The sequence below is a fragment of the Saccostrea echinata genome, unplaced genomic scaffold (assembly GCF_033153115.1).
Source record: "Saccostrea echinata isolate AGI-Se365-2 ecotype Australia unplaced genomic scaffold, CSIRO_AGI_Sech_v1 ptg000008l, whole genome shotgun sequence".
NCBI lineage: Eukaryota > Metazoa > Mollusca > Bivalvia > Ostreida > Ostreidae > Saccostrea > Saccostrea echinata.
In genome coordinates, this window is record NW_026889757.1 from 1,692,304 (window position 1) to 1,715,277 (window position 22,974).

Below are 22,974 nucleotides of genomic sequence, written 5' to 3' on the forward strand. Positions count from 1 at the left end.
CTGTTCACTATTCGTTTTGTTTACTAGATATATGAGATTGATCACTGTTCATTATCTTCAACTTTTACATTTGAAGAAACCAAAGCTTTTTTTTTTGTGGTTTATTGGGTATTGTCTTTTCATACTCAAATAATGCACGGCGCATTGTCAAATCCAAAAACATTTTCAATCAATCACTTGGAAAGGTAATAAAGACCATTCAATCCTGCAATAATATTAAAAACCTTTATTACTGGATTTATTCTGTTACTTTCTTACAGTATGTTGATTTAGAAAACACTGATTTTTAATTGTGTTATACAATGATTTTCCCATAAATAACATTACAAAGTTAATGGAGTTTTCTTCCGTAAGTCAGATTGATAATGCCTATATCGGTCTCAATCGTTAGTTCTTTGAAGAACTATCTGAATGTTAATTGACGAAAAAATATATTTCATTTGATGCACGAAGAAAACATACACACTAAAATTGAAATCCCTTGGTTTTGCAGGCATCCCAGGTTTACCTACAAAAGAAATTTGTCTTGTTTAAAGATACAGAGTACTACAATGAAATACATAGAGATAACGAACATTATTCCACAGCATTTATATAATTTCCTACAGAATCAAGAACAATTCGTAATGAACAATTTATTGCGCTAATTCACCTGTTGAATTTAATTCATCTGAAGTTTAAATTTGATACTCACAATGAATCTACATATTCATCATATTCATCATCAAATTCATCATCAAGGGCTCCATTTCAAATCTCTCCAACAATTTCCTCATCAGTAAAAGTTCTAGATACATTTGAAATTTATTTCTTTTTGGTTTGAATTGAAATGCATTGTTGAGTGTCCACAGTCCATTTGATCCATGAATTGATTGGATTGCATTTTCTTGTGTCCAATAATTGAGTCCATCAAATCGATTACTGGATTGGGCTGCATTTTCCCCTGAACCTCCATTAGTTAGATTCTTATTGTTCAATGAACTATCCAGTAATATATCAAAAAATGTTGAGGTTGAGTTTGTCTCCGGTCCGGAAAATGTGTTTGTAGTAGCTGTATCAGCAAATCCATGTTTTATCAAACAACACAGAAATAAAAATTCAAGGGTGTTCCTCAATGCCCTCATTGCTCCCAAAAGTATCTGCAAATATATGAAATAAGATTACAGTTTTGATTTCGATTTAAAGGTCATTTAATTCTTTGACTCTTAGGGTTTCACATAAAAGAAAATTCAAAACCTATCAAGGCTTTGCTATGTCTACGCTAAAGGTATTTTATAACTAGAGTAAAAATATAACAATAAACACAATTCTACTTACTGTCTATCTGATTGAACTCTTTCTTCTTGTTAACACAAACTTAGCTCGCACCGGTTTTTGTCATGAAGAAATTTTTGTAAGTTTGTAACACAATTTATAATCTTAACCTTCAGCCAAGTGTCAGCAAACTTATAAAATAAAGAAAGTGATAGATGAAAAACATAAATTAAGATTGCAAGCTGCAATGTTGCCGTTATGATTCGTTAACATTGGAATGGATATCCATCATAAGGCTAATTAATATTCGTTTTAGACGGTCAAGAATCGCCTACCGGCATTGGTCACACCACAAGTATTTAATATCACTTCATCTTTTCACTTTAAAAGGGTTAAGAAGAAGTCAACTCATGAATTAAAGAGAAAAGTTTGACATCATGACCTGATTTCATTGTATTCCTTCTTAACCAGAATTTGCATACGAAAGCAATTATAGTTTTTAATTAAAAAAATGTTTAAATTGACAAAATATCTGTCAAGCACTAATGTTGCGCTTTGCAATATTTTAAAGATTCTTATTATTGAAAAAAAAAAATTTTACTCTGTACATCTTGTTCCGTCAATGCAATATACTAAGAAAATTCTCATACTTTTAACTTCAGTTTCTATTGATGCAAATCAAAACTGAAAATACGTTGCCAAATGGCTTTTGAAAAGAAAATGCAGGAAGTCAGTTTGGAGGAAAATGTATTTGTAAAAACTGGCAGAGGTTGACATAACATTTGTGTGTACATTTATTTATTTGATTAAAATTTTTGTTTCTATTTACAAGGGTAAAATTTTTTGCGTAACAACAAAAGACAAACCCCACAATTAAATAAACAGATTTTCAAATAAATTGAAATAGAATTTCTTTTTACTTGATATGTACTTATGCATTAAACATTTTACCTTTCTTCTTAAAAAAAATCTTTAGTTAAAGAAAAAGTTGAAGAATTCTAATCACTCGGTTACTAACTTGTGTATTCTTTTTAGAATACGGAGTCCTTTTAATTTATGCATAGTATTGTAACTTGTGTTTTATACATAAAATGTTGCAATATTTAGACAACCGAACGGGTTTATATAGTATAAGAGTTTTTTCATATCGATCATTTTACAACATTTTGTATCGGGCTTGAAGTTCAGAAAATAATCTAGGAACAAACCACACTTAAGTTTAGTACTTTTTGCTATTTTGTAGTTAACCAAGTGCGTAAGTATTCTAAGCTTTATAAACATTCCATAAGAAATCTACATTGGAATAATTAGTTGAGCAACGCAACACCCAGAAACTAAAATGATAAACACCTAGAAACTAAAATGATAAAACACCTAGATACTAAAATGAGAAAACACCCAGAAACGAAAATGATAAACTACGATAAGGCAAATGGATTTAATTCACTATTAGGTAAGCAAAACTTATCAAAAGACACGTTATTTCAATTTTCCATAATGCCTTTGACAAAAACAGTTTTTATAAAGTTATCCCGCTTTGACTTTCTTCTCTCTATTGACATTTCACAAGCTGAGCTAACTTCTTAAATCTCTCATAGAGATTCATCTCTTTCATTTAAGAAACGAATTTTGAATGAATTTACAAAAAAAAAAGAAAATTAATTCTTTATTTTTTATAAAAAAAATATAGAAAAAAACATTTTATGGAGGCATATGCCAAATAGTTGTTAAAAACAAGGTTTAGAAACCTATCAAGTTGAGTTGAATATAAGAAAATTCTTAGAATTTCACTTTTGTGATGACTCGGTTTGACAGTTTCCCATGACTTTCACAATCATTTGATTATTGGAACACTTTTATTTCGTCATAGTTTAAATGTAGTCTAGAGTTAAACTTCCCACCTTTTGCTCACGAGCCAAAAGATATATCATAGAGCCACAAAGGTGACCTCGTACGACGTACAAATATAAACTGAAAAAAATGAGGACGCTTTTCACTTGAATTTGGCAGGAATCTAGGCGTACTCGAAAAGTGAAAGTTTCATTTATCCGTCAGGGAGCGTAGCGGGAACAAGAACTCTGGACAGAGAATCAGTGCTTCATAACGTGCAAGTTTGATAGATACGAAGATAATAAAAAAATTAAAACACGGTATAGCAATCTCATAACGACGAAAAAATGAATTTTGTCATCAAGGCAGCGCAACGAATATTCCTAAAATTTTGTTATATGTTATGACAGAGAAAGAAGAGTCAACGATTGCAAGCCCTTTTGCAATTTAATCGGAAAATAAAACTTCACTTAAAATTATAGAAATATCTCTTATTTTAGAGAGATATCTCTTAAAAACAGATATATCTCTCAACTTAAAGAGATATCTCTCAACTTAAAGAGATGTCTCACTAAGGAAAAGATATCTCTTTCACTTAGAGAGATATCACTTTCACTTAGAGAGATAAATCTTTGGGTAAACTTTATTTTACCGGTCTCCAGATCCGCAAGATCCGCGCGCTCATTGCACTATGACGTAGCAGTGTTCCAGCTAGGATCTGAAAATGGAGGGGTGCAAGAGGAGGGCACTTTTTCGCCCCGTAACGTTTGTTGCGGGCTTTTGTTACATAGGCTTATCTCATTACTTCACCCTTATAATAATGAACTCCTACAAATATTAATTTATTTAACCTTAGTGATTTGAAAGATATATATATATATATAAACACACATTGGGCCTAATCTATAGCTAGTATATAGATTAACATATAAAAAAAGAATTTAAAAAATCCTCTGAGAATAAATATTACTTTTCTTCTTCTTTTTTGGGTCTGTTTTTGGCAAATGTATAAAATATGGATACAGTATTTGATGGTTATAAGTAACATATTAGTTCTAGTATTAAACTTTCAATTTAAAGCCAATATCTTTTTTGCTTGTTTTATCATACTGGTCATGTTATTAGCAGATACTTAATTAATTAAATTCAAGATTTTAAATTTCTGCAATGAAATAGAACATATTTAATATGTACATATCTGTAATCTCATAAAATACCTCCCACAGTGTCAAAAATCATAAGTAATGGATATATGCCGAATACTGTTCAGACTTCTATATGTAAAATTATCAGACTTTGAGGCCCGTTAGGGCCGAAAACAGTCTGAAAACAGTCTGATAATTTTACATATAGAATTGTATGAGGCATATATCTTACTTAAAACATTGCTATTTAAATGTCCAAAAGTTACCCGGAGGAGTCCGATAATTAGGAAGGATTTACGTCACTCATTTAATAAGGGTAAGTCATGCACATTTTTCGACTGGTTAGGGTTAGTCTTACACCCACCTGAAAGGTTACGAATAGTCCTTGCACAAGTTTTCTACTGATTAGGGTTAGTCTAGCATTCATCCGAGAGATTAGGGTTAGTCCTCGCACATGGGTTAGTCTAGCATCCGCTCGGGAGATTTGGGTTAGTCCTTGCATACCATCCGAGAGATTAGGGTTAGTGTCTTGTTCTTTTAGATTAATTAAAAATAAAGTTGCTTCTGTATTGTTGCAAGATCTTTATTCAGCTTAATTCAGCTTCAACGACATCTCGTTGGTTTGTTTGCATGAAAAAATGTCTAAGTACGAAAGAAACGGCACTCAGCATGCGCGGCACGCGCTTCGTTGACATTTAATTTTTGTCGTCTTTTCACTGAATAAACAATATTATTTATTTCCAGAGAACAAGGTAAAAAAATTTGTTTAAAAACGAAGTTTTAAACTAACCTTTTCGAAATAGAATTCGATTTTGGGCTCAAAAAGGCTTAAAACCTCATACTTTTCTTTTTTTTTTTTTTCTTTTTTTTTTTTTTGGCGTTTTTTCGCGTTTTTCTGGGGATCGGTAAAGTCGTTCCAAATCATTTACAAGAGAAATATCTGTTTCACTTTAAGAGATATCTCTTTCCCTTTAATAGATATTTCCTTCGTAAACAGGGATATCTCTTAACAATAAAGAGACATCTCTTTCAATTAGAGAGATATCTCTTTCACCTGAGAGATATCTCTTTTACTTTGAGAGATATCTTTCCAAGTTAAAGAGATATCTCTTAAAGTAAAAGAGATCTCTCTCTACGTTTATCTTAAGAGATATCTCTCAAAGTGAAAGCGATATCTTTCAAAAGTGTCCAAAAGAGATATCTCTCAAGCGAAAAGAGATACCTCTTTACTGTATAGAGATTTCTTTCTTCGTTCAAAGAAAGCGAGTCCGAAAATATTGTAAAAGAGTTGTCATTAGAAGATTTAATATATTTAAATGCAAGCTGTATGGCTTTTGCTTCTGCCGTAAATATTGTAGCTTCATTTGGAAGCATTAAAGAAAAAAACCCATTATTTTTATTGACTGCAGCCGCTGCTACTTTATTTTTGTCTTTGGAACCATCTGTATAAATTTCGTCTGTAGAATTTTTAGATTGTTTTATTTCGGCTAATTTCTGTTTAAAAACAAGAGAATTGGTTTCTGATTTCTTAAATTCAGTTAAAGATGTGTCTACAATTGGTTTAATTAATTTCCTTGGCGGTATTTCAGAGAAATTTGTAGGTTTTATTATGTCCAAAGGTACATGTAGTTCAAAATCCCTGTATGTTTTCTAGATCTTAGACCAATAGGTTTTATACATGTTTTACTTTTATCATATAAGTTTTCGTTTTGCGGATGAAAAACACGATCGTAAGTAGGATTATTAATATGTGCTTTTAATTTGAGAATATACTGTAAGGTGAGTTTGATTCTTCTTAAATTCAGCGGTGGCTCATTTGCTTCAACGTATAGACTATTTACAGGAGAAGTTCGAAAAGCTCCTAAGCACAGTCGAAGGCCTTGATGATGGACTGCGTCAAGAGCTTTCATGTATGAAGTTCTTGCCAAACCATATACAATGCAACCATAGTCTAATTTAGATCTAACTAAAGATCGATAGAGTTTTAAAAGAGTATTTTTTCCGCCCCCCCCCCCCCATTTTGTATTTGCAATAACATTTAATACATCTAATGCCTTTGTACATTTTTCTTTAAGTGTTTTAATATGCGAGATAAAAGAGAGTTTACTGTCAAAGATAATACCTAAAAATTTTATCTCTTTTACTATTTTATAGGATTCCATCTAGTAGCAAATGTGGTTCATCATGGGCTTTCTGTTTGGAGCAGGAATGCACGCAAGCGGTTTTACTTTTTGACTGGAAACCTATATTGGAGATGCCTTTATTAAAAAAAGAGCATGTTGTATCTATATTTTTGACTTAGAAAAAGCATGTGATACCACGTACATGGAGATATGGCATCTTGAAAGATCTTTACAGTATGGGCCTTAAAGGACACTTGCCCAATTTTATAAAGAATTTTTTGAATGATAGACATTTTTGAGTGCGCTTGGGGTCTACATATTCGGACAATTTTGAACAGGAAATGGGTGTACCACAAGGAAGTATTTTATCGGTCACATTATTTAGCATAAAAATTATCAGTATAGCAGAAGTGGTTAAAAATGATATGCATGGAAGTCTATATGTCGATGATTTTGTTCTTTGTTTTAAATCCAAAAGTATGAATTATATTGAGCGAAAATTACAGCTTTGTCTAAACAAAATTCAAAATTGGGCTGATATGAAAGTTGTTAAAGAGATATTTTTCTAACTTTAAGAAATATCTCTCTCATTTAAAGAGATATCTCTCTAGCTTAAAAAATATCTCTCTAAGTAAAAGAGATATTTCTCTTGTAAAAAGAGATATCTCTTTTGTTTAAAGAGATATCTCTCTCGGTTATAAAGATATCTCTTTTAGTTAAAGAGATATGTCTATAAGCTAAAGACATATCTCTCTAAGCTAAAGAGATATCTCTCTAAGCTTAAGAGATATCTCATTTATTCAAAGAAACTGAAAGATTTTTTTTATTTCACGAATAAATAGTAGAAAGGCTTGTCATAGTCAGCGCTTCCCGATCGTTTCAACATGTCCAGAAAAAATCTACAGCTGGCGTGACGTTAAAATGACGTAGAGATGCTGCTCCAGGTCAATACACAATTTCACCGGGACGTATCTAATTATTCTATTAATTAGAAATTTTGCACTTTTGTTTTATTTGTTCCTGATAAAAAGTTGACGAACTTTCGTGAATTTATCTCTTTCCTTTATGGAGTAAATGTCTCAGTAATTTCCGAACAGCCCTCGTATATATATCACAGGGTTCAAGTGTCTTTTGAAATATTAAAATCACAAGTTAAAGTTTGAACAAACGTACAGTGACAAAGGACAAATGTATAGAAACTCTGCCATATTTCACTAGACACACTTGCAAAGCAATTGAACTGCACTGGCACATGAAAAGGACTGAATCCGCTTCAATAAGATTGTTGTATTTATCAATATGTTGTTGTATTGACGTGAATAACCTCATTTGTAACTCGAATTATTTTATGTTTGAAAATTTGTTGTACATTTTCGAAACGTGATACACCCGTTTGGAAGTTTGCAAAAACTTTTACCTCAACCTGATAAGGAAAGACAAAAGCCATTAGACTATGCTTTAAAAATACCTGATTTTTCCTTCACATTCAGTTTTTAAAATGTTTAGAAAGAACTTTTATTTTGTAAAATCAAATAGGGCTGCTACATGTTGTTGGAACGACTTTATTGATGAAAACATAAGGATTACTTACTTGGACTGTTCAGTTTGAGAGTAATTCCCTACAACATTGTAGTCTCGATTAATACATAAAAAAACCTTTTAAAATAAAAAAAAAAAATGGGCATTTCATACGATATGTATGTGGGTGAAAATTATAACAACATCATTTTTACTGTATCTTTTAAATTCAATATGATTATATATCTTCTTATACAATCATAAAACCAATTTCTAACTTCTTAAATTAATCCACTTTGCTGTTAATGATAAAACCAGATATTATTTAATCTCCAATTTCAAAGCTATAGCGCGATACATTGATTTAATATTGATATTTTTACCCGATCAAAGACGATGTTTATTATCCCATTTACTGCTCACTACTCGTGTTTTCTTTATAAAACATTGCCCTTTATGGAAATGAGTAAATTTTATCTTATTTCTAAATATTAACAAATCAAATAAGCAATCATATACGATAGTGATGTTTTGACTGCAGTCGAGAATTAATCTTGCTGGCGTTCTGTAAAGCTGATTTCTGGGATATAGTAAGTCATGTGACATTTTTTTTCGATTGGGAAACGTCGCTTACATCACTTGCATTTTATTGATTGCCTGACAAAAAAAGTTATATAATTCTTTATCAAAAGGAAAGGGTTCATTTGCTTTCTCTCGTTTATGGTTCTCTGATCAAACTGTTTATTTTTAGATTTAAATGAATAATTCAGCCAAAATTTATAGCATCATGGCAATTCAGTGAGATTTTCTTGGTACCGTTCAATTTATAACGAGTGGATTTACATGTTCTTCAATACATTTCTCATTTACTTCTTGAAATTAGATGCCGAGTCCATAATACGAGATTTATTGCATGAGTATCTTAATGTTAGACAGAAAGAGTCATTAGAGACGATAATTGTCTACGATTGAATTGAAAAATCGTAATGATTCTGAAATCGATTGATTTCGCTTGAACTATCGCTGGTTCTTTCATACATTAAATCCGTATACTCATTTCTAAACGTTCACAAGCTTTTGATCAGTGCCTTTCTTCCTCAACAGAGAGAAATTAATCAGCATATTTCAATTCTAAGTCCGATGAGCCTTTCGTGACTCCGAAGTTCTTGAGTAATGATGAAGGTGGGCTCATGGCGTATTAACTCTCGTCATCGAAGTCGTTAGACACTTTTAATGAAATGGGCGTTTAGACGAAACTTGTACCATATCCTGTGTATTCACGCACGATCTGCGCAGGAAATGCAGTGTTGCTAAGACATGAACTGGTGTCAACTTATCGATATTGGTAATATCAGATATGAGAAAAAATATACAACAATGGATGGAGTTAACCTCATACAAAGGAGATAAGGAGCCATAGGCGATATAGATTATTTAATGGCTTTGATTTTTTAATTCAATCAATGTATATTTACATATTGATCTTTTCATCATAATTATTCGATATTTTGAATAACTGGGAAAATCCAATTGTTGAAAAGTATTTTTTGTGTAATATTGTTAAAGCGACTGTCATTATTCACCATATTCACTTGATCAATTTATTTGCTTGGGAAAGGCATTTCACGGAAAAACGAAATAGTTGGAAAAGATGAAGGATTTGGTCTGTGTTAATCGCTGATTGGATATTGAAGAGCTGCTTCGGGGACGATGACTTTTGACAACCAATGTTTACTTTCACTGGGCGGACCACAAAGCAGCGCTGTGACTTACGAGTTTTGATCTGCTATAGAAAATGAGACATAATGATATTTTTCTGCTCCTAATTCCGTGAGTGATAAATGAATTGCTTCTTGGTATATGGAACGCAATCACTTGCTGATGATCTCGGAAATGAGACCATTCCTCATCTTAAAAAATGACATGTTCAAATGCGCAGGTTTACAACAAAGAAGGAGGCCGAAAACTTAATTTTGAAATTCTCATAGGAATTTTAACCCTTTTGATCTGCCTGCATTCTTTGCAGTCTGTCGATGTTAATGTTGGAATCTTAAATCTTGAGTCTTTTCTTACAGTTACCAAAACCTTAGTGGATTTGTCATTTTCCAAATCTCAGGAAACGTTTACAAATGAATTTAATGTAACCTTTAATGTATATATCGAAATTTATGAGCTTTTTGGAAAGTCTGGATTACTCCATGAATTGGACAACATATTTTCGAACACGTCTTTAAGTGTTCTGGTTGCTTATGTACCTGATAAATATGTTCAGGTTCTGAACACGCTTGCAATGGACTACTCAAAACCTTTGGTGCTAGCCAATAATTATTTACCTCATCAAGATAATCGCATTGTTTTATCAATGTCCAGTGGTTTTGATGTTACCTCAGAAGCCATGGTGGAATATTTGGAGTGGTTTAGATGGCAAAATGTTGCCATTATTGCAGCAGATGATATGTTTTGGCGACAGATGGTACCTGTACTTGAAAACGAGCTCATGAAACAAGGCTTTAACGTAAAACGCACTCACCTCGTCACCAACCTGTCAGATTCGAGTGTTGTTGGAAGTATTCTCAGTGACATCTCTTCTTCGGAAAAAGGTAAGGTTTAAAATCATGTTTATGTGATAAAATGTCTAATTACTGAAGCTTTTGCGAGATTATGGACCCCATCTGAAGAAGCCTTATCAGTATTTACTCGAAGAAAATCCCTAGAGGTATTAGAAATTGAATTTCTGTCGGCATTTTGCGTCTCAGCTGTCGATATCGTGTAACTTGTTGCATCCTTTTTGCTTTGTTGATGAAGTGGTTTTGAAGATTTTTTCTTCAATAGACCTTTCATCCTGTCCTGTTTGACATGAGGGTAATGACTCTCATGTACGCCAGGGTACTTTATCTTTCTACATTATCATTCTATGTCCTTCAAATAACAATTTGAGTTCAATTCAATGGAAAAATCAACTTGTCTTTCTTAGAATATGATTGTTCTTTGTATAAAACAGAGAGTTAATATTCATATATGTTTTTTAATTAGAATAATTGACGCTGTGGAAGCATTTCTATAAACAAAAATGACATAGTTTTAATGCATGGTATAAGATTATAAGGACACTAACAAGGTGATTTTGCAAGAAATAGTTTCTGAACAACTCGAAAATGTTCTTTATTATCATTATCTTTTATCGTTAATTATGAATATTTGTTTTCCCAAAAAGTCACATTTTTAAGGGAAAATTGATACTACGGTACCATTGCCACTTACACATTCTGAACCCAGGTTTGAATGCATAGAAATTCTCATCTATTATGTCATTTAGTTTTAAGCTATGACAGGATACCGACATTTCTTAAAAACATTAAAATTTGAAATAAAGTACCATTAAATTACATTTCTTTAATTCAGTCTGTATAATCAATGTTATTGCATTTCCTAAAATAAATATTTCTTCATAGGCACATATCTTTGCCTGGAAAAGCTGGATATCTTTAAATTCAATCCATTCTCTGATTTCATTTATTTCTCATTGTCACTTTGAATTATTAAACATTCTGGAGTATGTACAAAAATTGACTGAAAACATTGTACATAAAAAATACAGTCATATTATCTTAATACTAGTATTACTAGCATACTAGGAAATTTAATAAATTTAAAATGAAAGAAGGTAGAAAAAGCCATAACGGGGCTCACAACAGGTGTGACCGATCGACGGGGATGTTTATTTCTCCTTGACACCTAATCCCTCCTCTGATGTTTCCATGGGTCCGTGTTTTTTGCCCTGAACATGATTTGTATACTCTTTGCTGTATGAGACTGATCACTGTTTCTTATCGTCATCTTTTTCATTAAATGAAAAATTATTTCATATCATTATGAAAGAAATAAAGAAATTAACATCAGTGTTTTTGAATCAAGCCATTAAGAAATATATAACAAGTTCTTATTATTTCATATATAGGCGAATCCCTATATTGCTAGAAAATATTTGATATGTAAGATATATAAATTATTCAGCCGGCATTGGGTGTTTATGCCTTCTCCATAAGGTACATGATGCATCAGTTAATTATTACCCAATGATATTGAATGCATAGTCGCTAGTGTCCTATCTGTCCAAGCTTCCTTTTAGACTCTCTTGGGAGGAACTACTGCTCTATAAAAAGAGACAAATTTAATACCTATATCCATGCATGTTTCAGTAGATTTGCAAAACCCCCTTTTTATAAAGTGACGATAAAGTGATACTCTTAGATAGCAGAAACCTATCGAGAGATTAGTACATTAATGTCAAGGTGATGAATGGAACGTTTTAATAAGCTTTAAGAACAAGCATTCTGAGAGAATTACATAGGCAATACTAGTCCCCTACTACAATACCTAGTTTGGTTCCATTAAAGTCAAAAATTGTTGAAGCGAAACAAAATGCAAATGCTCAATATCGGCAAGCGTGTAGGGAAAAGTCCGTAAAACCAGTTAGGACATACTGACTGACACACAGAGGGATGAACAGATGGAGAGAAAACTAATATTCTCCTCTAGTTTTACCGGTGTTGTAAATTAGAATTTCTCCATAGCCACCTGCACCTTCTCTTCCCCCTTTCCGGAATCTGTGCTCTATAGAGTAAAATTTCCCATTGACAAGATCTCACATCAGAACCAAATTTCCACCATCTGTCCTATCCAAAAGTACGATTATCCCAAACCTTATAAAAACTAAATCTGAAGATTTGGAGCCATCATAAACCATTCGACATTGTTCAAACCTAATATAATGCTCTATGGTAGTATGAACTCTTAAAATATATTCAAGTCATGGAGTTTTATTCTAAGATTTTAAGGGAAAATACCACACCAATATTTTATTTACTGGCATGGATCTTTAAACCATCTTTTTTAAATTGTTGATTTCAATCAGATTTTAAGATGAGCTCTTAGTTATTTCATAAGATTTTTTAAAATATTTTTCCGAGAGATTGTTAAAGTCTATTTGCAAATAAGACACTGTAGAACTTAAAATTTGCTTTTAATTCATAATATCAATGTAAATCTTGTACACTTATGCACCAGATGACAAGAAAACATTGATGTAACCATCAATTGAATAAACAACGGAAATGAGTCTTGATCATCAAACCGCTTCGATATGTGTGAAAAAGGCATGCGTCTAAATGATGGAGACGATAGTCGAGAATATTTTGAAAACTTATAGTCGGATGAAAATCGAACAAAAACGATACCCTTTTAAACTTCATCAATTCCTCAAGTAAATGTTGGCTGCATAAAATATAATTTGAAACCAGACACATGCATCACCTACATGTATTTTCAAAAATGTCTTTCACCTTAAGAATATAAAACACGAGCTGTGTAAAGTACGTTTTTATGCGATAAGTGAAATTCGATGTTCTAAAAAAGGGACCTGTCGTTTTTTCGATAGTAAATGATAAGCAACTTTATATATTAAATATGAAAAACATATATATTTTTACATATTCACTTTATGGAAGTAAATATATTGTGTATCTCGTAATTTATAAAGGGAAAGAACATTCTGATTAACAATCTTTTTAATGTTTAGAAAACCTTTAATTCTGAATAACTTCTCCCACCTCAATCCCCATATACCAACACTTAAACTTATATGTATAGAGCAGCCCGATCCTCCGGGCTGCAATAAATCATGTCTCTTCAGTGATGCTCATGCCGAGAAACGTTTGGAAAAAAAGGGAAAAAAAAAACTTGAATCGCATAAAAGGGGGTGGGGTGGGGGCAAAGACTGGAGCCAAAAACGTCGAAGGGTCAGAGTTATGCATGAGGGATGTAATCCTTAATGTTGAAATAAATTTCTCGAAATTTCTCAGAGGAGCTTTACTTTTTCCTAAAAAAAAAAATACATATTGGTTGTTAATATGTCAAAATGTAAATAAGATCTTTATGAAACAGGTCATCAAAGAGAGGAAACATTAGACAGTCATATTTTGAAAAGAAAATTGAATAAAACTGTGACATTTAAGAGAAAATGCACCCTTTTTTAAATTTAGATCAAATCCGAATGAAATAAAAATTGTTCTCGATCAAAAATCAAGAATAATAAAAAATTGAACTTCTAAGGCCATTTTGATAATTTCTTAGTGGCAGTAATAGCCAGTGATTATGATATTTCAATATATTTGTTTTAATTTACACAAAAAGAGATGCACTTTTGGATAAATGAATAATATTTCAGTTGGTGTAAATTTGACTCTGGGTTAGATTGTACTCTTTAACTATTAAACAGAATAGGATAAAAAAATTTCCCTGGAAAATTAAATCTAAGTGAGAGATTTCCTGGGGGTGGAAATCCTACTTAAGAGTCAGTTTTTCGTGAGAGAAAGCCTTCTCTAAAGCCTATTTTCTGGTGAGAAATCCTAGTCTTTAGCCAGTTTTCCGGGGGAGGGTATGTTTTAGAGGGGTAATCCTCCTCCGCAAGGCCGGTAGGGCACTCATAAAATGATATCTATTTCTTATTGCTTCGGTAATAAGATTAAGATATGACAATGCTGGGCATTATATCCGTATGAGAAATGCTGCATCTGAACATAAGTATGTTTCTCCATTGCAAATGTTTATTTCCAACTGTTTTTAAAAATATATATATGTATTGCGATACATGCATATTTCATATAGGGTTAAAAAAAAACAGGGGATAAATTAAACATTTTTCAAAGCTTGTGCATCACCCTCATCGTTAATTTATCACGAACTAAATTTTGAATTTGATTCTTTAACTGTCATACATCGTATATTTTAATTTCTTCTAAAATAACATGTGATCGTAGTTTAATTAAGGATAATAAATCCAGTAAGCCAGTTGATATCGTGTGATTATATAATGGTTTTCATTATCATTAAATAAAAGACAATTCCATTATACACTGTAACTCTTAATATCAATTTTTGTGGGAAATTTAATCACAGCTTTTAATCCTCTTTTGTTAATTTTATATATTGCTTGCTTATGTTGTATCATTGAGTATACCTTGTCTGATCCATTTCATTATTTCTTCCAAGAATGTAATAGACCATCCAATTAATAAAGAAATTACATTTGGATATCTCTGTCATCAAAGTAAGGAATTCTTTCCACGATAAATTTATCGACACCAAAAGATAAGGCTTGTAGACAAATTAATATAGAAATCAACTTTCGATAAGCAAAATGGTATATTTTGATTAGAACAGGAATCATTTGCAAGAAGGGAACAGAATAATTATTATAATAGCAGTTAACTTCAAAACATGGGTTGATAGCATCTTAAGAATTTCTTCTATAGAGGAGAAATAGCAAGAGAAAAGGGGAAATATACGATATAAGGTAAGGATTAATCAAAGGATAAAGTATCTGAAATAATGAGTCACTAGTTAAAAGGGCTTGAACTTTCTTTTAAAAATTCATCTAAAAAGTCTTTGATGATATATATGGAAATAACGAACAGTACTCAAGCTCAAAAGTCCATTTAAAAAATACAAATCAGGAGCAGAGCAAACACGGGCCTCTAAAACATTAGAGATGGGATCAGGTATCATGGAGGAGTGAGCAGCCGCTGCCGATCGGTCATACCAGCCGTGTGCTCCTTGTCATGATTGGGAAATAACGGGAAAAATCCGTCGACATTTCAGTATGTAAATAATGGTCTAAAAACTAGAATGAAAAACGTCAGTCGGCATTTGACTTAATGATAGATTGTACTTGCTGACAAAGTCATTGTATCGACCATTGAACTTACAAAATCATGACTGTAACTTGTTTGTTAATAACCTACCTCGATTAAGAAATTGTTCATACGTAGAGCATGCTCTTGCGAATCGAATCAATAAAGAGATATAAACCCCATATGCAGGTGATTAGGGTATATTGCTGCATAAGTAAAAGAAGTTGACGATTGAAAAGTTAAAAGTCATCACGTCTATCATAAAGCTTGAGTGCTAGATTACCTTTAACGACTTTTGGAAGAAAGACTTTTTTTTACAAAGAATTGTATGATATACATATAAAAATCAATGCAATGAGCCTATTTTTGCATTCAAAATCTTTTGGGCTTTCGAAGATTTAAGGTCCGGTGATGTTCGAAAGTCCCAACAAGTCTCCAACTAATACCTGATGTCAATTTGCTACATTGCAGCAAGTGATTCGGCCAGGTGATGACCTCTTACTATATATATATATATATATATATATATATATATATATATATATATATATATATATATATATATATATATATATATATATGGGGCGGGTGAGAAAATATAACATAGAGAACGATGAATGGAGAGAGGGAAGGGCGTAAGAAACCTTCAAATTGACGTTCCAATGGATAGACTTCATTGTTGATATTGTACTAAAATTTTGTTTCATATACTACGTGATAGAGACTATATTCATATTAAAGAAATCAACCAAAGCCTCCGTTTTGATATACTTTCAGACCACATGCAAGTTGTGCGCCTTTGTTGCTTCAGACAACTACAGAAGCGTCAGGAAAATGATATACTTCTACAAGCAATCACAATATCTTCCGTTTTTGCGATAAAATTTCATTTTTAGATCGTTAGATCATTAGAGCTATAGCTAACAGATACGTCTAACAAGATTACTGTAAAATATACTAGATATTAAATCATAAAACCAGGAAGTAGAATATCTATAGGTTACGTTTTATAATTCTAAAAAAAAAAACCCTGGCTGCTAGTAGTATAATATGTTAGAAATAACCCTTTTATGTAAGCTAAGGGAAACACGCCATATATTTTAAGACGATTCAAAATTGATTTTTGAAGGAGAGAAATAATGCTTACTGCATGTATGGCGTGATATTTTTTAAACTAACATTTTGAAAATATATTTTGTTCATCTAGAATCCTTGTAGTAAACGACATGACAGATTTACACTTTTTGATAAACTGTAATGTTTTCTTTAATAGAACTTTTAAGCAATATACGAATTATGACAAGTGGAAATCCGGCCCCGGGATCATCTTAAGCTTAAGTCAAAATCTTTATGTTGTACTAAAATGTCGAAGAAATCAAGCAGGCCAGAATTAAACTACTTTATACAATATTGCTTTACAAAAGTGTTGTTATCTGCAAAATTAGAGATTAATTCAATAAATAATAAACATTTTACAGGCGATTGAAAATTTGACTTAAGTCTAAGTCTCTTTCATGATCCTGGAGCCTGATGTCCTGAACGCCTTATCTATTGCGTGGAATAAACAGGTACATGTATGAAAGAGAACAGATTCTGAAACTCAATAAATGTACATTTTCAAAATATTTTGTATCCAGAGTTACCGAGTTGTATCAACTACAACTTTAAAATTTTTATAACTGGGACGTTGTTTATGCTTGCTGAAATGTGCTGATATTACAATTAAAGAACCTTGTATTCAATAATATTTAAGATTTTTAAAACCAGTTTTCCTGTCTAATTATTACAATGATTTCTATCAAAGTTAACGAGGTTGAATCCTGATATTTAAAGTCTTAAGAATTCTTTGTCAAGTATATTTTAAGTATCTACCCACATAGCTTTATTAAAATCAGAACAAAAAATGGGGGTCAATGTGCTTCTTTTGGCGCTACGGTACATTTGATATGACCTTTTTGCACTGAAATTGTGTCTCTATCATAAATCACATCTTCGAAGTTTTCCCTCCAATATTTTTTATCCAAATAAATCATGGGACAAAATAAACTATTATTCCTTCTTAAAAAAGACACATTAAAATGGTGACAAAGAAAAATTTCAAATTGCTTCGCAGAATCAATAATTTGACCTTTATGCACTCACAAAATGTCATTTTTCTGGCATTAAAAATTTAACAAGGAAGAAAATTATTTTAAAGTCTTAAACTTTTACTGAATTTAAGTAGATTGATCAAAGTTATCTTATATATTCAGAAAAGAAAATCAAAAGTTAGGGTCTAGATATTAGTAAAAAAGTGTTCATTTTATGCTAAAATTGGCTCAATTTTTTTTCCTGAACTTTCAGAATATATTTACTATATTTGTCACAATATGATGATAAAATTAATAAAAATTAATTTAATAGATATTTCAGAACTAGCAGGAAACATTTCACTGCAAAAAATAGCTTTGTTTGTAACCAGCATGGAAAAATAGGAATTTAAACTTAACAGTACTGTATATACTTCAAAAGGGAACAATTGATCATTTTCTTCTCAAAAAAAAAAAAAAAAAAAAAAAAGTCCGCCACAAAATATAATTCCTGGCTTAATCCTATTTGTATTGAATTTAATCGTGTTTTTTTTTCATTGAAAATAATTTAATTTGCATTGTAAAATCCAATTTTCATGTAATAACTTAAATATGATGCAGAATTTTAGAAATAAAGGTCCAGACGAAAATCTGCTCAAAAGCTCAGGATCGAACCTCCTTAAGGAATTTCCACCCTCCTGTGATGTCATAGGTTTTTGCAAAATATGTTATTAATTTAAATTTATACCCAATAGAAATATATCTTTTGCAAGAATGCTTTTCAATAGGTATAATGACAAATATTGTTTAGAAAAGAATTCAAAATTAAATATTTTCTTTATTAAATCAGTTATTTAATCTTTGAAAAAAATGATGCTAAGGCCAATAACTCCTTCTCATGTATCTTCTTCAGACATTTTCTTTATTGTACTTTTAATGTAAAATTGTTTTCCTGATATTCACATTTCAAACATATTTATAAAGTAACAATTATTTTGGAATTCCCAGCATCAGAATTGTGTATTTGAAACAGTTTTTACATAATTTTAGTAATACTTTTGACTAAAAATATTCAAATTTTTATGCTGACATATACTTCTGTTTATTTATGTCTGACATCTTAAAAACTATGGCAACCTATACATTTATTCGATTATTTATTGATTTAGACTATATTCAATGAAAATAAATATACTTTTTCTACTTTGAACCCATAAAATTGTGAGGGTGGAATTACCTTAAAATAATAAACAATAATGACTAAACACTTCGAGCATACGCATAAAAACTGTAAGATTCTGAGAAATTTTACATTTCTAGAAATTGTTCTGTAGGTTCGAAAAAATCTGTAAACCATTGATCGATTGCTTTATACACAGAATAACTTCCTGACTATGACAAGTGCTCGGACCCGCTCATGCAAACGCATATTATTCATTAAATCGTAAATCTTACTCGTTAAATATAATCATGTCAGCTAATTCATATTCACTCTAGCCGTTGGTTATAAGCGATCTCCGAGCAGATGCAGTTCTATTTGCAGGTGCTATCAAAGAGGTCAGCAGATATTGATTCAACTGTCACAATATTGATGACTTTCTCAATACAAACTCGTTTTCTTATCTGGCATAGGGATAATTATTTTGTAAATTAACTACCGGTTTGATTTATTATATATTTGGTGTCTCGTTACCAAACAACTCAGAGCCAGAATTACATCCATTGAAAGAAGTGAAAAAGGTTTTTGTTTGCATCAGTTTGTCAATGAAGCTCCAACTCTACAAAGAAGCATCATTTAATTCGATGTTGGTGTCTTGTACCTTTCAGAAAAGCTGAATATGGTTTTGTTTGTATAGGTTTAATCATATTATCCCCAAAAAGAGTTATGCATTTTCTGAGAATTACTGTTTACAAACGATGTAAATCAAATAAATAACTTTGGCTTCCATTCCAATTGATGAATTATATATATATATATATATATATATATATATATATATATATATATATATATATATATATATATATATATATATATATATATATATTAAATAGAATATCCGAGAATATAGGTCTTGTAGAAGACTTACCTACAAATGTAAAGGTTAAGGTTTTAAAACATAATCACCTACAGAGTAAAGTCCGTGGGCGTAGCTTGCCTAGAAAAGTACGGATTAAGAAAGCAATTTGGAAACGAAAATAAAAGTTATGAAAGTGATTCTTGTATAAACGTAAAGGAAAGAAAAATACTTAGGATAAAGTATAATTTCATGAAAGCGTATTACCTACAAAAGTAAAGATTAAGAAAGTACCTCATCCACAGAAGTAAAGATTAAGAAAGTACATGTACCTTATCCACAAAGTAAAGAAGAAAGTACCTCATCCACAAAAATAAAGATTAAGAAAGTACCTCATCCACAAAAATAAAGATTAAGAAAGTACCTCATCCACAAAAATAAAGATTACGAAAGTAACTCACTCACAAAGTAAAGGTTAAGAAAGCACCTCATCCACAAAAGTAAAGATTAAGAAAGTACATGTACCTCATCCACAAAAATAAAGATTAAGACAGTAACTCACACACAAAAATAAAGATTAAGTAATTCACTTACAAAATTAAACACTAAGAAAGTAACTCATCCACAAAAGTAAACATTAAGAAAGTATCTCACCCACAAAGTAAAGATTAAGAAAGTACCTCATCCACAAAAGTAAAGATTAAGAATCAAAGTAACTCACACACAAAGTAAACATTAAGAAAGTAACTCATCCACAAAGTAAAGATTAAGAAAGAAACTCATCCACAAAGTAAGGATTAAGAAAGTAACTCATCTACAAAAGTAAACATTAGGAATATATGATTTACAAGAGTACCATCAAGCTTTAACTTATCAAATTGAGAGAAGAACAGAGGGAAAATACAAATTTCTTTATACAAGGGAACTATAATAGGAATAAAAAAGTCGCGTTTTCAAAGTCGTAAACCACGAAAGATTAATACATGTACGTTTACTTACTGTAATTATATTGTTTATCCCAGTTTTCTGCGATAAAACATTATGCAATGAATAAACTTTAAATGTCTCAAAACAATTGGCTGGGCGATAATACAATTATAACTTAAACTTACGGTATATCTATCTACTGCTTCATATTCCCATTCTCTAAAGAATCCATGCTCTTAATTAGTTCAAATTCTGGAGCACGTGAACATTAAGATGAAAAGTTACATGTACATTATTTCGTCTGACGCAAGTCAAACATGTAAGCATCCAGTATCTTTTCATTAGATTTCCTTTATGGCTGATATACAATGATTAATTTTATTTTTCCTAAGTAATTATTTAGTCAATAAATGTCTTAAAGGGGACATTAAACTCCGCCATTCTAATAATTTCTGTATAATTCTGTAATGAAATCAATTACACCGTAGCTCTTAGGATTTACTCATATTTTTGGTTGATTGATTGATTGTATATTGTTTTACGTCCCGTTTGAGGATTTTCACTCATATAGAGACGAAACCATATACCGATGAAGAGCTTCAAATTTAGACCTTTACTCGGTACTCAGGGCCATTGAGCAGTGAGGGTTCTTTATCTTGCCAACGCCTACAGTGACACGGGGCCTCGGTTTTTAAGGTCTCATCCGAAAGACCCAAAACTTTCACAAGTGCCGAGCGCTTGGTGAAGGAACAGTTGCTAACAATTTTAGATCAGTCGCGGCCACGATTCGAACACACGACCTTCCGATCACGGAGCGACCGCTTTACCGACTGAGCTACAGTGACGGTCCTATTTTTTAAATCATACAGATTAATTTTGACTTTTCTGGCATTTCTTGACCTTTTTTCCATCTTAATTTTCGTACTGAATTAGATAAATCAAGATTATCATAAAGATCAGGGGAAAATACATAAACAAATTCATGAAAAACACGTTATTATTAAAAAAAAGTTAGGAAAATTGCATCAGGGTCTATAAAATCAATAGGAAATGAGCGTTAGTAAATCTATAGCATAATGTTATTAACCTTTTTTGGTAAACATTAGCTGGAGTATATGGGCCACTCAATTCATATTAGATTTCGTCATAAAAATTTAGTAACGACCTTATTTACATACTAAAATCTACGAAGTGTTATTTTAGCGAAAAGAATTTGACGTTTCTTACACTACGGTCTCTTTTTGTCAAGAAAACAAGTGACAAATTAAATGTAAAAATAAAATTGAAAAGAACTACGAAGAAAACCATTAGAAAGAAACGCATTTTCTGTTTCAAACCGAAAACAAATATAAACAAACTTGGTATTGCTTTATCAGAATAATGAAACAAGATTGTTCGGCCTCGTAAACTTACAAATGAGGGAGTGAATTCTTATTCTTTAACTTTGCTCTGTTGATTGATTTATGAACACTGTTTGTCGATATATTTTGGCATACAATTAAGAAAAGGGATTGATCACAGCATCTTTCTATCTTTATCATTACTTTTCATGATGAAGGTTTCTCCATGTTTTTTCTTCTTCCAGATATATATAAAAATAACAGCTAGAGAAAATTCTTATAAGAAGGAAATTATCTGTTATTTAGATACATAAAAGCGATAACCTTGACAAACCAAACTCTAAATAAAGTTTAGTTTTTTTTTAATAAACTATAGTTTACAATTCTATAGTTTTCTATAACAAAGTGGTTTACTTTTCTATAGTTTTCTATAACAAACTATGGTTTACTTTTCTATAGTTTTCTATGATAAGCTATGATTTACTATTCTATAATTTTCTACAAAAAGCTATGGTTTACTATAATTTTCTACAATAAGCTATGGTTTACTATAATTGTATTATTTTCTTTAATAAGCTATGGTTTACCATTCTATCTATAAATTTCTATTATAAAGTGTGGTTTTACTCTTCTATACATGTAGTTTTCTTCAATAAATTGTAGTTTACTTTTCTATAGTTTTCTATAATAAACTGTGGTTTGCTATTCTATAGCTTTTTATAATACGTTTACTATTCTTTAGGGTTTTTTTTTCTCATATTGAATTAAAGTTTTTCAGATTTACTAGTAGATCAAAGTATCATGGCTTTTGCCAATGTAAATCAGTGTTTTTTTTTAATATTTGATTTTTAAATCAATTTACATGTATTTTATTAATTCCAATTTTTATATACAATTCTGTGATATCTAAATATTACAACACAATTTATCATGATTGATGTAGAATATTATGCTGTTAAACTCCAAAATGTTTCAGGATAAAATTTCATAGTAATTCAAAATTGTATAAAAGAAGCTCAGTGCTTAAAATATCTTCAAATACGGGGGCATAAACATTAT

At 31.1% G+C, this 22,974-nt stretch overlaps 1 protein-coding gene across 1 annotated transcript in view; it reads left to right on the plus strand.

The window, feature by feature from the left end:
- Window positions 1-9,711: 9,711 nt before the first annotated feature.
- Window positions 9,712-22,974, plus strand: part of LOC133181231 (retinal guanylyl cyclase 2-like) — a 55,273-nt gene continuing 42,010 nt past the window's right edge. The window contains 2 exon segments of the mRNA XM_061315766.1: window positions 9,712-9,781; window positions 9,784-10,470. Of these exon segments, the coding sequence (XP_061171750.1) occupies window positions 9,712-9,781; window positions 9,784-10,470 (757 nt within the window).